The sequence below is a fragment of the Mycetomoellerius zeteki genome, unplaced genomic scaffold, assembly GCF_001594055.1.
Source record: "Mycetomoellerius zeteki isolate Tzet28-1 unplaced genomic scaffold, Tzet1.0 scaffold73, whole genome shotgun sequence".
In the NCBI taxonomy this organism is placed as follows: Eukaryota; Metazoa; Arthropoda; class Insecta; order Hymenoptera; family Formicidae; genus Mycetomoellerius; species Mycetomoellerius zeteki.
In genome coordinates this window covers 3,157,458-3,172,025 of record NW_017257753.1, presented here as the reverse complement: position 1 = coordinate 3,172,025, position 14,568 = coordinate 3,157,458, and the positions used below count along the sequence as shown (strand labels likewise).

Genomic DNA, 14,568 nt, shown 5'->3' with positions numbered 1-14,568 from the left:
AGGGGAAAGTAATAAATAATCGAAATTAACGGCGACACTTCGGTATACACGGGAATAAATTAAATCTCATCTGCACGTTTTACATGCCCCGTGTAGCTCCTCCGTGATAAATCTTCTTTCCTTGAGACACTTCAGTATCTCGTGCCTCAACTTACGGAAGATAAATCTCTATGTTTGTAACACGCGATGTCGCGGTTTATTCATATCGCGTAGGAGCCTAGCTTTTAGTTTTCAATTATCTGCGACACCTGTCTAATTGTTCTACTGAAAGAAGCATCGCGAGAGAAGACGTGCTATGTGGACAGCTTTGTTATAAGCAGGCTTTGCTAAGTTTTTCACGATAAACTTCGGTCTCCTACTATAAGCTTCACGTCGCTTCAAGCGAGTGTATAAGGATAATGACAGTGTAAGAAAATAAAAATTGAATATCGGCAAAAAGAATATGTATATATAATCATTTTTGTCATTTTCCTTTTCACGACCTTTAAAGAACATCTTTTTCATATTGTAATGATTTTTATTATTTTTTTAAACCGTTCTTATTGAATTGTGACAATTTTGAACATTTTTTATAAAGGTAAAGTTAGTTTACTTTTGATAATTCATAGGATGTTTACATTACATTATTATCTAGCTCTTTATTTACTTTCAAAATTTTATATTAAATGTCATTAATTTTTTATAAGCGTTTTATCAAATTTCGATAATGTCATCAGTGCTCTCTAAAAGTGAATCAATGTATTATCACTGACTTCAGTGCTACACTTATAACTGTAATATCAGCGAATATTTATTGTTTTTCAGTAATAATACACTGATTTATTTTGAGAAGTTATGGTTTCTACAGATTGAATCTGTAAAAAATCATAACCTCTAAAGTGAATCAGTGTATTATTACTGAAAAACAGTAAATATTCGCTGATGACTTCAGTGCTACACTTATAACTGATGTAATCAGTAATAATCTCAGGCTTAAGCATAATCGTAAGTGTGATACTCTTTTGCAATCTTGACGACTTAGAATATAAATGATTCGAGCGCTTGTACCTTTATCTTATGATTATACTATACATATTGTTAAGTTTCTTATAAATGTAATGTCATGCAAATATTGTTGTTTAATATTAATTTTGTATGAATTATTCCATCGATATGTTATTGTTATGATATGATTGCTAATGCTTTGTGTAGTGTACAAAATTATTACGTTTCGTAATATTCTGTTATCTCAAAGCTTACCTGTAATGATCTAGCTACTGGCTGGCTTGTAACAGCAGCCTCGCTGATGTCATGTCATTTGCTTTGTATATGTGTATGCATGCATTGCAATAAAGAATTGAATTGAATAATACACGAATTCACTTTTAGAGAGTGATCACCAGGGCGTCAATCACGAATGATCACCATAACAGTTAACGTTTTAAAATTTAAATAATTATTTAAATGCAATTGAATATTACGTTTTTGATAAGTGCCATTGATATACGAGACACTTTGGTTACTCTCAAAACACTAAGTATCGCTTAATAAAATAAAAGTAGGATATATCGCATAAAAACGTTTATCGAAATCACCTCGAACCACCAAGAATGTAAGATCAAACACCTTCTACGAGAAAACATGGAAAGGCAGGCACGTGGAAAGAAACAGAGAAAAATGGAGCAAAGTTTCTCGAGGAGAAGCTCGCAGCAGCTGAGAGTGTTGCAAACTGTGTAGAACCTATGCTAACCCACCGAGTGGCGCAAAGACGCGTTATAAGCGTAAAATCGGCTTGGCTCATTCACCTGTGCTCCTCGCATTGTGTTCCACAATGCATACCGACGGATTTGGGAGGACGATCTTGGTCGACGTCCCCGGCGGAAGGCGAATGCATAATGCTTAGTATGCCCGAGTTTCCTTCTTCGTCGTTGCGTATTTTTAAGTCGCAGCTGCTGCGTGGGTTGAGGAGAATGCAGTGAGGTGAGAGAAAAGGAGAGATGCCCCCTCGGTGCAAAATTTGCGGGAGTTTGTTACCCCGTCTCGAAACACATTCGTGCACGTGGTCGAGGAAATTGCAAAGTTTCCTACGGGACTTTTGCGCCACGTGTCAATTCCACAACGCAGTTGCTTTCCAGCATCCCTTTCCCTCACCCACGCTTTTCGTATGTTATGCCAAAATATTAACCGCTACACATTCTTCGGTGAATTTCCTACATCTCTGTGTCTCTCGTATATTCTAGTTTCTCGAGTAAGGTCATCCAGGCGATAAAAGCGGTTTTCTTGCGAATTTCGATGACTCTTACGATTGTAATTTGACGTGCATATCTTGCTTGATTTGTTAAATTTGCTTAAGTCACAGTTTTTCACCGACTCGATATTCCGCAATATACTGATGCACTAAGAGAAAAGTTTTTGATATTTGTGACCATAATTTTATGGTATAGTAATTATGGTTATTATTGCTATGTTATGGTGAATTCGATCACTCGCACTACACTGGATCAGTGCATATTAAAAGCTGCTTTATATAAAATGTCTCAATGCAGTGATATAATATAATCAACTTTGATAATGAAAGATACACAAATATAGTTTGTTAAATAATGCGACTATATCATTAGTAGATAGTTAATTGTTTAGAATATTTATATACTTTTATATTTAACTTTGTTAATTTCATGTAAAGCAGCTTTTAATGCACTGATCTAATGTAATGTAAGTGACCGAATTCTCTATTAGTTATAATAATTATATTTATAGTTGGTATCGATAGTGACTAAAAATATAGATATTTATTATTACCACAAAATGGTTGTAATTATTATAATTATAATAACTTATAGCCATTTTTTTCAATGTTAACTATTTATATTTTTTTACAGAACTGTAAATATAATTATTACTAACATTACAGCAGTAATAACCAAAGCAATATCATTATAACAAAATTACTTTTAAAATGATAACAAATAAAAATTTTAGAATACTTTACTTTTTATTTCTGTATATTGTGTTAGTGGTATCTAAAACTCTATGATGAACACTGAAGCGTGTACACTAATAATGTATCTCGAGAGAAGCTCTGGAAAAGGTCGAAAAACTCTGGCTTAGGTGATAATTACTGGCCTCGCAACGTGGCTCTTGAGATCGACAAAGAAACGAAAGAAAGAAAGAGCAGAGAAGGTGCGAAAGAAAATAGAAAAAGATTCTCGGAAGTATCGTTATTTATACGTGTCTGCCGTACAAAGTCATATCGATCACAGTTTCATCTTATTTCATGCCTAATTTTCTTTCATATAAAGTGCTACACATTATTAATAAAGTTAAGCTACGTTTAAAAAATTAAGAGTAAAAAGTTCGCGATCGACGATATATATATATGGTATATTGAATTACCTTTTCATGGGAAAAAGTGCATCAAGCTTTATTTTTAATGTCTAACTCTTCGATCCCGAGGACTGTTGTTTCACCGGACCGCTCGTGATTTATCGCCGAGATATTTTTGCAATCCACGTGCTGGCCACGCGGACAATAACTGACGCATGTGTACGCAACGCGGATCAAATTGCAACGTTTTAGCGTAACGATCGACCCCACTATATTCAATGCACTCCACGCGCTACCCACATGCCAGTTTTCATCACCCCGCACACCCACCGATACTTTTATGCAAGAATTACGGACGCAACGGTCGCGTACGAATAATTTTCATCAACGAGACCGTAAACTCGAGCGAATTAATTTGACAAAAACGGGAAACGTCAATCCTCGCCTTTTGTAAGAGAAAAAAATGACAATTTAGTGTGAATAATATACGGAAAATAATTTAGCTGAAAGATCTAAAATTTTATTAGATATAGATCTCAAAATAATTTTGTGGTACCACAATTATATTGGACACTAAAAAATGAAAATGCTGTAACAAATTTTAACACTTCGATGAGATAATTTGTCCGATGACAATTTTGAATGTTTGACGTTTTTGTTAAATATCATGTGCAAATACATGAAATCATAAATGCCTCATTCTGAAATTTTATTTTAATAAATAAAAGTATCTAGATATATATTTAAGATGCGTTTTGAGGTACCTGTACTTAAAGTATTTAATTTTTTTAGTATCTGTATCTGTACCTGTACCTGGGTATTGAAAATAATGTACCTTGAACAACACTATAAATTATTGCAACCATTTTTCTCTTAATGATGAAAAGCAAATAAAAATTAGGACGATGTAGAGCATAATGAAATCGGGGTATAATGGGATATACTCGATAACTTTTTACAAAGATGCTACTATATAATGAAATGTCAGACAATATATAGTTACTTTTAGACGTATCTTAGTGTAAAATAAAGTTGATTTATTTATTTTTAATATGCTTAAAACTTGATCAAAAACCTTACTATAATCATTATACCCTGGGTTCTCTTAAAATGTTTCACTTGTTGAAAAGGAAAACGACAAATTTCTTCCGATTGACAATAATTGATAGTAGCATCGATCTTTGCGAGTTGATGGGTGAATTGAACGTTTTGACTTGATTGGCAATAACGTGAATAGAGAGCGAAAGCGATTACAGGGGTGAAACTTGAAACCCTCGTCAAGCAGCAGATTCGCGGAACCTCATCAGCACGCAAAAAAGTACTCTCTCTTTCTTTCTTTCTATCATCATCGACTTTTTCTTGATTCCTCGTCAATCAACTTGGTTATGGAAACACCGTTTTTTTTTATCTTAAAAGGGTACATGTACATTTTCGTCCTATTAAAAACATATCGAAATATTATGAAAATCCAAGCTAATTATTGTATTTTTATGTAGCTTAATTTGTACTAAATTTTAAAACAACAAAACTAATATATGTAAGTATTTTCACTTAAAGAAAAAAATTATTAAGAACTTTTCACAAAGACACCTTACTACTTATTTTTCAAAATATTCTTTTATTATCATTTGTGTGAAATTATATCTTATATCAAATTTTCTTTTATGAATAACAATTACAGACAATTTCATATCAAATTTTCTATATAAAATTATTTTACAAGTATAACAGTTTTATTTAAAACATTTTTAAATATATTATTTTGATAAGAAAAAAAACGCGCGTTTTTCACGTGAATATTATAATGGGAATATTTCTACGATCGTCCAGTTTTAGCAATTTTTCGCGTAAACTTCGAAAATCTATTTTTTTGAATACTCATGTCGCGTTATGTTAATAATATTTAAATAGCATTCATACAAAATAATCATAAGTTCTTTGGTATGGGATAATTCGACGGAATTATTTATCCTATATTAAATCATTAACTCCCTCATAGCTTCTGTTTCGTAAAGAATATACCAACCTCAAAGACTAACGTGGTTAGTCTTTGATAATTAACTTAAAAATTTTGTCACGTCTCTGCAAGTTTCGGAGACTTGCGAGCAATCTCATCTATTCTCAGCCCTGTTCCATCAACCTTAGCCCTGGCGCAATTTGATGGTCTACCGACCGTGATTTTGCAGTTTATACTCGAAGAGGAAAGTCCATTAAGTTATGATCATCGTCTCAGTCGCGATTGCATGATCGCGGTGAGGAATGAAGAATGACATTGTGAAAGGTTTGCCGGAGTGGAGAGGCTAACATATCTCTCGGTTAAGTGATCGATAAGCCATCCGCGAAACGGCAGCACACGCGCGCCCTATTTGCTTTACTATCGAGTTAACGATCTCGGAGGTGAACGCGCGCATTTGCGTCGCGAAACGTTTACGAAGCAAAGCGTAAAACGTACGGATTTACAGGACATTATCCCGAAGTCGGGATCGCGGATTAATCCTCCGGTGATCCTTGGTACACGTGAAAGCTCGAGTAATCTCCCCGTCTCGGCGAACGATCCCGGTTTAGCTGTCATTCTTGAGTTTATTACAATGGACAGTTGATTATTTCATTTAATTTCCAGGTCATTGTTCCCTATCTTACCAGGTGCCACGCAACGAATCGCTAGCTCTAGTAAATTTTTGCAAATCAGTTCATTCCGTTCGTGACGGATGTTCATGATGAATATAGAGACCATCACGAAAAAAACGCTAGTCTTCTTTTATCTTTAAAAAGATATAAAAAATTTTAAAAAAACTTTTATGGTTATTTTTATAATTGTGTATTTAGATTTTTCAAAAAATCTGCTATTTTTCAAAATACTTTTAAAACATTTTATTTTTTTAAATTGTAAAATTACTTTATTATATGAATGAACTTGATATAAAATCGTTTTCAATTTTTATTTAAAAAAAATATAATTTCGTAAAAATGATAATGAAAATATTTTAAGAAATAATGCTGATGTAGATGTTTTAAGAAATCTTTAAAAATCTAAATATAGATACTTACATTACGTACATATAAAGCCATAAAAGTTGACATTTTTCCTATATTCTATCATTTTAATAATAATTGCTTAAAAATGTAGTTAATTTTGTTATATGTTTGTAATAAAATAATATTAGAATGATTGTTTAATGTTTACACTTTTACAAGACATTTTAATATTGATACATAAATGTTACATTTAAGATCGAATACACAGAAAAAAAGATTTTCTCTGCTACAGCTAATCTTAGTTTGTTATAATATATTTGCCGTAACTATAAATTTATAAACAGCGAAATGGTTTTCTGTTGCTGCTATAATATAGATATCACAACTAAGACATTAGCTATAATACTTATATTTTAGTTGTCCATATTTTACCCCTGCCATTTAGTTATCACATGCAGTTTTTAGTTACGACAGCTACTTTTTTTTTCCATGTAGAATATCAAAACTTGAGTGAATTAAATTTCAAAAGATTCGAATAGACTGTATCTAAAATACAATTTTACTTAGGAATACGATATAATAAGTAACAAATGTTTGTAAATTCTAAAACAACCTAATAACTATGGAGATGCCTGTTTCATGATTCGGTCTTAGAATGCGAGAGGATTGTTAAGCCATCGCTAATCCCTATTGCTTCGTGGAAGCCTAAATTTCTGATCCTCAGGAGACTAATCTACGGTATAACGGTATAAAAGCACTCCCTTACGAAAGTTTCGTTTACAATCCTCGAGGGCTCTACAAGACAGCACGGCTTACTACGGAGAAGCAAGGAGTAGGCTGCGAATAGCTATCTTCCGCCTCAGCACTTAGAAGAGAAAACATTTCTTTTCCGACACGAGTGTCGACAGCCGCAGCGATAACGATACTCGTCACATAATTGCATCCATTCTGCGTTCAATAGCAACAACATCAATATCGTCATGACATGTTTTGTAATGCTCCGAATAGATCGATGCAAATATTGAGGTAAAAGAGAGACTGCGGCGAAAAAAGCTGCAGGCGAATCAGTACGATAAGAAATTTGAAGCGAATATTTTGTTTCCCAACGTAGAAAATCGATTTGAGATCCCTGCCGTAACTCGCGTCGCCCGAAAACTTGGGAAATACTTTTTGCGGATGAAGTTCCCGGGAATCGCGCCAGGGACGTCATCGAAGCGAAACGCGATCCCCAAACTTCGGTCTTGATCGCAAACTTTGCAAAAATGCACCGGTGGACGTGTAAAGTGCACTTAGGTATTTCGTTCCAATGGCGGATCGGCAAATATATAGAAAGAGATGCATTAGAGAGGCGCACAGACTGCATAAAACGCGCTTCCGTCTGGAGCTCTGGATTCACGTGAAGACGAGAGACACGAAGATTATATTCGTTTTGCGGACGACAGGCGCGACAGTGTTCATCCTTCGCCGCCTCCCTTCCGCAAAGAGGGAAAATATCTCGCCACGGAGGGAATTCGCGGCGACGCGGAATGGCGAGCGTCTTGAATATAAACCGACTATTCCGGTTCACGCCACCGCCTACGAGAGGGTGCAAGGGGGTGCTATCCATTTTCGTTCGGGATCTGAAATTCAGCCGCGCTTCTTCAATCGCAAACTCTCAAAATCCGGAAGTGGAGGAATCGACCTATCTGAATCTAAATCCCTACGTTGCACTGCCAGTAACGATTTCCTTCCTATGGAACGAGACGAAACGGCTTCGTTCCGGACTCCGCGGCTGCTCCTCCGCGAGAAGCCGAGCCATGAAGAATCACGCAAACGCGCGAAGCACGCTTCATTAGTGTTCTTTTCGCGACACAGGACGTTCGATTTTACTTTTCAATCATATGCTGCATTCTCGCGGTCCCCTACAACCTTTCGATTCGAAAACGTAGATTCGTGAAAGATACGTGATGAGACAGACAAGCTTCTTAGACGAATTTATTTGATTAGATGTATAACATTCATTTAATCCATAATACAATATCATGACGAGGATTGATTGCTAAATTCCGTTTTTCAATAACATTAGTTTTGTTTCTACGTAATTTACAGTTCACTTCAATGAATTTTAACACATAAATATAACAACTTTTTAATTCAGCTCACCTTTCAGAGTTAACGCGAGTCTATTGAACCCACTCAATTATGTCCCTCCAAAGCCGACAGTGGATCTATATAGTAGGATTGTTTGGATAATAAAGATTCTAATGAGTAAAAATAATTCAGCTTTCTCTGTGAATGTTAAAATAAAAAAATATTATATTTGAATTTATTAGTTCTTAATTCTTTTATCTATTATTGTAGCAACTGCCACAGAAAATATCAAAGAAAATATCAAAGAGTTCGATTTATTTTTATATTACATCCGCGAATTTAGATTATTCTTATTAAAATAGACTTACGTAGCACTTATTTTTTTTATACGAGTTACGTCATTTTAGTTCCTTCAAATTAATTAGTGTTTTTTAATTGTATAAATTAAATGGGTCTTACAGATCCAGTAATTATGTTACAGATTTTGGCATCAGTTTTGCATTTAACCAAGAATTAGTTTAATAATTTAAGATGACGAATTTATTATTTTATTCGTTCGACTCTTACTTGGACTACAATCAGTAGAAGATTCAATATCAGAATTTTACGACCATTTCATATTTTAATACGTACTGAACAGGACCCAAATGGGAACGTGTACAATTTGAATTCTTTGTACGTATTAATTATTGTTAAATATACACAGTAATTCAAGTACTTATTAATTGCATTAGTTCCAAGCTTCGCTTCTACACGGAAAGAACAATTTTACTGAAGTATTTAAAAACTTGAATAGCTACAGATTTGAAAATACTTTTGTTGGATCATCAAATAATTATATCGGAAGCATGATAAGCGATGTTGTAAAAATTTTTGACATCCTAACAACCATGAGCGTTCTAATTATTTTGATGATTCCAAAAAAATTATTAAGTTAAATTTTTAAAAATTTGAACAAAACCGTTCTTTTCGTGTATCTTCTGTTTTTCAACCCTCGCGCGCGCCTGTGGTTCCGATTAAAATCCTCCGAATGGAGTACGAGGAAATAAATACTCGCTGCGGTAGAATGTATCGGATTTGCGGAATACACACGAACGACCTGTTTGTTTTCAGGATAGCGTGGAACGGCGCAGCTGCCGCACGACGATGGCGGCGTACAAATTGTCAGGAAGAACACGTTCGGATTGCTCGGTGAAATAAGCAGCCGCGGATATCGTAAGTGGTAAAGCCGCTTATTCGAACCGGCGGGCTTGGCTTACAATTAAACTTCTAAATTCTCACGATTCTTCCATGGTAAAATGAAACTTTCATCGCACCTGTTGCATGACAGGTGTATTTTTTACGAATGTGCGTGCTCTTGACCGGCGTGTGAAACTTGTTCTCTCGCGACTCGTGTCATCGAATCACAACGGTGTGATTCGGATGCTGTTCGAAAAAGTGTTACCAAGTTTGCGCGTATCGTTCCTAACTTTGCTAATCTCGTTCCTAAGTTCAGATCGTGTTGTTGTCAGCCATCGTCTCGCTTGAACATCTCGGAAAAACACTCTCTACTAGTTAATTACTGATCGGTCAGAAACGCGTGCCACGAGATGAACACACGGCAGTTGAGCGAGCGGATTCGAAGATGGATCTGTCGGTGCGATGGAACGGGGAAATTTATCGCGAATTGTGAGAGGCGTTGAAGTGAGAGAGAAAGAGAGCAAAAAAACGGCAAGATGACGGATCTGCTCAATATAAGCAAGATTCAGAATATCTGCCTGCTACCGGAAGATCTGGACAAGCAGGAGGATCCTCGAACACCGACTTTGAGACGAGTCAGTTACGGTATCGTGTTGCCGACCATTTGTTGCCTCGGCATCATTGGAAATATCTTGAATCTCGTCGTCCTCACGAGAAGAAATATGCGCGGCACTGCTTACGTCTACATGAGAGGTGAGCATCATTTGTCTATCGTTATTCGTTTCTAGACCTAGTTTTACGCTTCAGTAAATATTTCCAGATCAAAAATGTTGTCACAGACAATAATCAGATCATTAAACTCTGATAAACATAATTATTAAACTGTTAAGTATAGCAATTAAATCTTATAATTTAATATTATTGATTATAATATTAATTCAAGAGTAGTTATCTAAATTTTTTTTCACGTAAACGACAACCTTTTTATATCCTAGTTAAAAATCACTATTGTATATTATTGATTGTTTTTCGATTTATTAGTATTTGGAAACATTATGGACACGGATTTACTTACAATTTTTCTGAAAAAAGTAAGTAGAAATCAAATAAATATATACAGGGTGTTAAAAAAACCATTTAGCATTTACATGGTAATACACATCATACTGAGTAAAAAAGCCTTAGTGAACATATAGATCGAAAACTCAACCGTTTCTAAGATATAAACAATATTTTGTATGTTACTATAACTGACTTATTGACTTCATGTCGTATGCGACATGAAAATTTATCTCAGTGTTTACAAACCGCGTTCTGAATGTTCTGACTCAATTTCCATACACACTTTATAATGAAAATTTTCGGAAATCAGAAAGTTAACATCAACCAAACATTAGATACGATTGGATGGGTATTATGGGAGATTACCTTATTGGACCCGTAATTTCTCCCAAATAGACAATCAGTGTTACTTATCTCAATTTTTCTCCTTTCACATCGTAAAGAATAATTATTAAAAAAGAAAGAAAATATATTAAACAATATCCATTTTATATTATAATAATTCACATTTTCTTGCTGTTGGAGTGTAAAATATCCCAGGTGACTATTCCCGAGTTAATATAAAGTCGTACTTATAACGACTAGTCGTAATTATTGATGAAAATCTTTCTCTAGTCCCTGTAGCTTTAATACAGTATTTATTATTTATCACAATAGCATAGTTACTCTTTTTGAGATTGGAGACAGAATAAAATTACCGTTGTCATAACAAATATTTTTTCAACAGTGAAACGCAAACAAGCTTGTACACTAACTTTTTTCAGTGTACAAGTTCGTTTCTGTTTCACCATTTCATCTAGAAAAATGTTATCAACACAGAAAACTATTTTCAGATCTACTTTTCGTTACTGCATTGTAAAAAGTAATATGTTTTATTCTTGTCTCCATATTTTAAACACTTAAGGATGTTTTAGTTTTAAACTTTTTCAATAAACAAAACACTATGTATTTGGATTTAAAACACTATGCGTTTTAAATCCAAACACGTAGTGTTTTTGTCTATTGGAAAAGTTTAAAACTAAAACATCCTTAAGTGTTTAAAATATGGAGACAAGAATAAAACATATTACTTTTTACAATGCAGTAACGAAAAGTAGATCTGAAAATAGTCTTCTGTGTTGATAACATTTTTCTAGATAAGAGAAAAAGGCGAGCTAGGCGCATCGAAATAGGAGACAGCGGGGAGGAAAAAGCGGCGCTATTAGCAGTGTAATACCTTCCAATAAAATTATTCCATGTTTACGTAATATCGGCACAGAAAGCGATTGCATTATTTTCAGTGAGGTGCATTATCGGACGCTCAAGAGCGCGTGTGCTTCAATACGTCGTTAGCGCGTGCGTCGTGTACATCGATTATCCATAATTATTATCAACCGTCCAGAAGACGCATGTCTAAAAGACGTTTATATAATGTCTTTATGACGTTTTTTTAGACATGTGTTATCTAGACGATTATTTCCAAAACTGGGTGCTTAAGGGAATCCTAAAGCCGCCTGTATTACCGACTAAATCATATAATTTTTATATAACAAATACTTTTTTTTCTCTTTCACAGATTTAAAAACCCTTTTCCGGGATTAAAGTATACGCATTAATACGTGTCTGTGAGGTGGAGTTTATGCCGAGAACGACCAAAAATTTCGAAATTGATATATTTTTTACCATTTCTTAGTGTAACATGGCGTCTCAAGCTGTCAAGTCGTGATAACATTTGCTTGATACGAAAGTTTTCCAACCTTACGAAATAGTGATTCACAAACACGTAGTTTGCACAAACAAATAACGTCGAGTTCTTAGAATTAGACTTAGACGCTTTATCGCGACGAGTTTGTTATACGAAAATTGACATGAATGTGCGACTGAATATATTATAGGTTGCGTGAGATATTGGTGTGGTAGTATATACAGACATGTCGATGCGCAGAAAAAACAGCGACATCTAGTGATTTTGTCGGAGTTCGAGCTTCGCTTTAGGATCCCCTTAAGCAAACAAGAAATTACGGAGATATCTATAAACATCATATTTGGTTTTTGAATCAACTTTATCTAATTAGTTGATTTAATATACACAGTTCGAAAATTTGTGTTAAATTTAACACATTTTACGTGTCCTGAAATCCATTTAAATTTTTGTTTTGTGTTACAAGACGAATATGTTAGAAAATAACATAAACATTATGTAAAAAGTAATACATAAAAATGTAACACTTTGTCACAATTTGAGAACAAGTTGTGGAAACATATTATATTTCTTCATCAAAATTTATAATATGTTAAATTAACAGGCACATTCATTTTTTATACATTTATCTCAGAATTTATGTTTTAAAATTATTATTTTTATGTTTTTTGTGTATTTATTCATAAATTGTATTAGTTTAATAATAAAAAAATTAAGTGTTAATTTAAACAGTCAAATAACATAATTATATTATGTCAAATTTACGGATACGTTAAAAATTCAATACAAAGATTTTAACAATGACCGGTTTTAACACAAGTTCAAAATATTTTTAATTTTGTACGAGGATCGAGACTTTTCACAAGCGCGCGAAGAATATATTGGTAACTTAAACTGCACGTAATTTTCTTTTCTTTTAATATAAGTCGAACGATCATTTACGTGCGCGCGCACTAAATGATCGCGCACGCTTTTTCAGTGCCGAACTTACCTAAGAAAATTTTAAGCGAAGGCTTCCAACCTCGTTCTTCCTCGTTTTCTTCTTTCCCTGTTTTAAAAGAAAACACCTACAGGATACTCATAAAAAAAGCAATTCGTTCACACCTCGTCCTGAAAGCCATTAGGGAATACCCTCCAAAACCACGAAAAAGTCGAAAATTCGATATTACAGCCGCGCAAATTTTCTGTGGAGATTAACGGTCTGTTTCCCCGACTGGAAAAAGACGAGCATTACTCTCAATTAACCTTCCAATCGTTACGCCCGCCGATTCGACCATTTCACTGTAGACCGCTCATCAATATTCATCGCCATAGTTTTGCGGGACAACAGCACGATCGGGTAACGTGTATCCGTTTCGGAAATGCGCGCGTCGGGCACGTCGGAAAGCGTTTTCGGCTCGTGACTAGTTAACACTTTGACTACCAAGTTGATTTCGACATTGAGCTCTGACAGTTGAGAAATGCGCGACTGTTTCTAAAATAGGTATATAGAATCAGAAAATAAATCAATACAAAACATATCATACAAAAAAAGAATAAATAAAAGTAAATAAGAAGTAAATGAATAGATAGAAAATGTATATATAGAACCTATTTATATATATATATATATATGTTATTTAGAATGTTTTATATTTAATTTACTATATATTACATTTAATATATATATTACGTATTTAGTAGTTTCAGATGAAATATAAATAACACTGTCACACTTGTAAAAACTAAATTTTATTTTTGAAATAGATAAAAATAAAAAAGTTAATAATTTCTTTTTTAATAAATTATTATTTTTAATATCTTGAAAATGTATATAATTTACATTAATATTTAATGTCTCAAATATTTAGTAAAATCATTCTTAACCAGTAAATAAACCATTTTACGAGTGACGATTATTCATAATTATAAACAATAAAATAGAAATTCAGACAAGCTAATGAAAGTCAAACGCTGATGTAAGAGCGAAGAGTTAGGAGATGCAGATAATAAATAAAATCAGGTGTTAATGGTTATCTTCATTTATTGTGTCGATACGTTAGCCTAATGAGTTACCAATAACGTTTCGGCTCACTTTGGGATTATCCTCAGCGAAAAACCAGAAATATAAAATCCTCCATTGAGAGCAAGTCACTTGCAGATTGACAGAAATCAATTTTGTTTCTCATTGAGCGTATTGATTACTGCATTTCTGTCAATCTGCAAGTGACTTGCTCTCAATGGAGGATTTTATATTTCTGGTTTTTCGCTGAGGATGACTCATCAGGCTAACGTATCAACACAATAAATGAAGA

General features: G+C 34.0%; 1 protein-coding gene across 1 annotated transcript in view; it reads left to right on the top strand.

The window, feature by feature from the left end:
* The first annotated feature begins 9,817 nt into the window (after positions 1-9,817).
* Positions 9,818-14,568, top strand: part of LOC108729364 (probable G-protein coupled receptor B0563.6) — a 35,730-nt gene continuing 30,979 nt past the window's right edge. Inside the window, exon 1 of the mRNA XM_018458432.1 lies at positions 9,818-10,284. Coding sequence (XP_018313934.1) covers positions 10,068-10,284 — 217 coding nt within the window. The 5' untranslated portion in view covers positions 9,818-10,067. The remainder of the gene's footprint in view (positions 10,285-14,568) is intronic.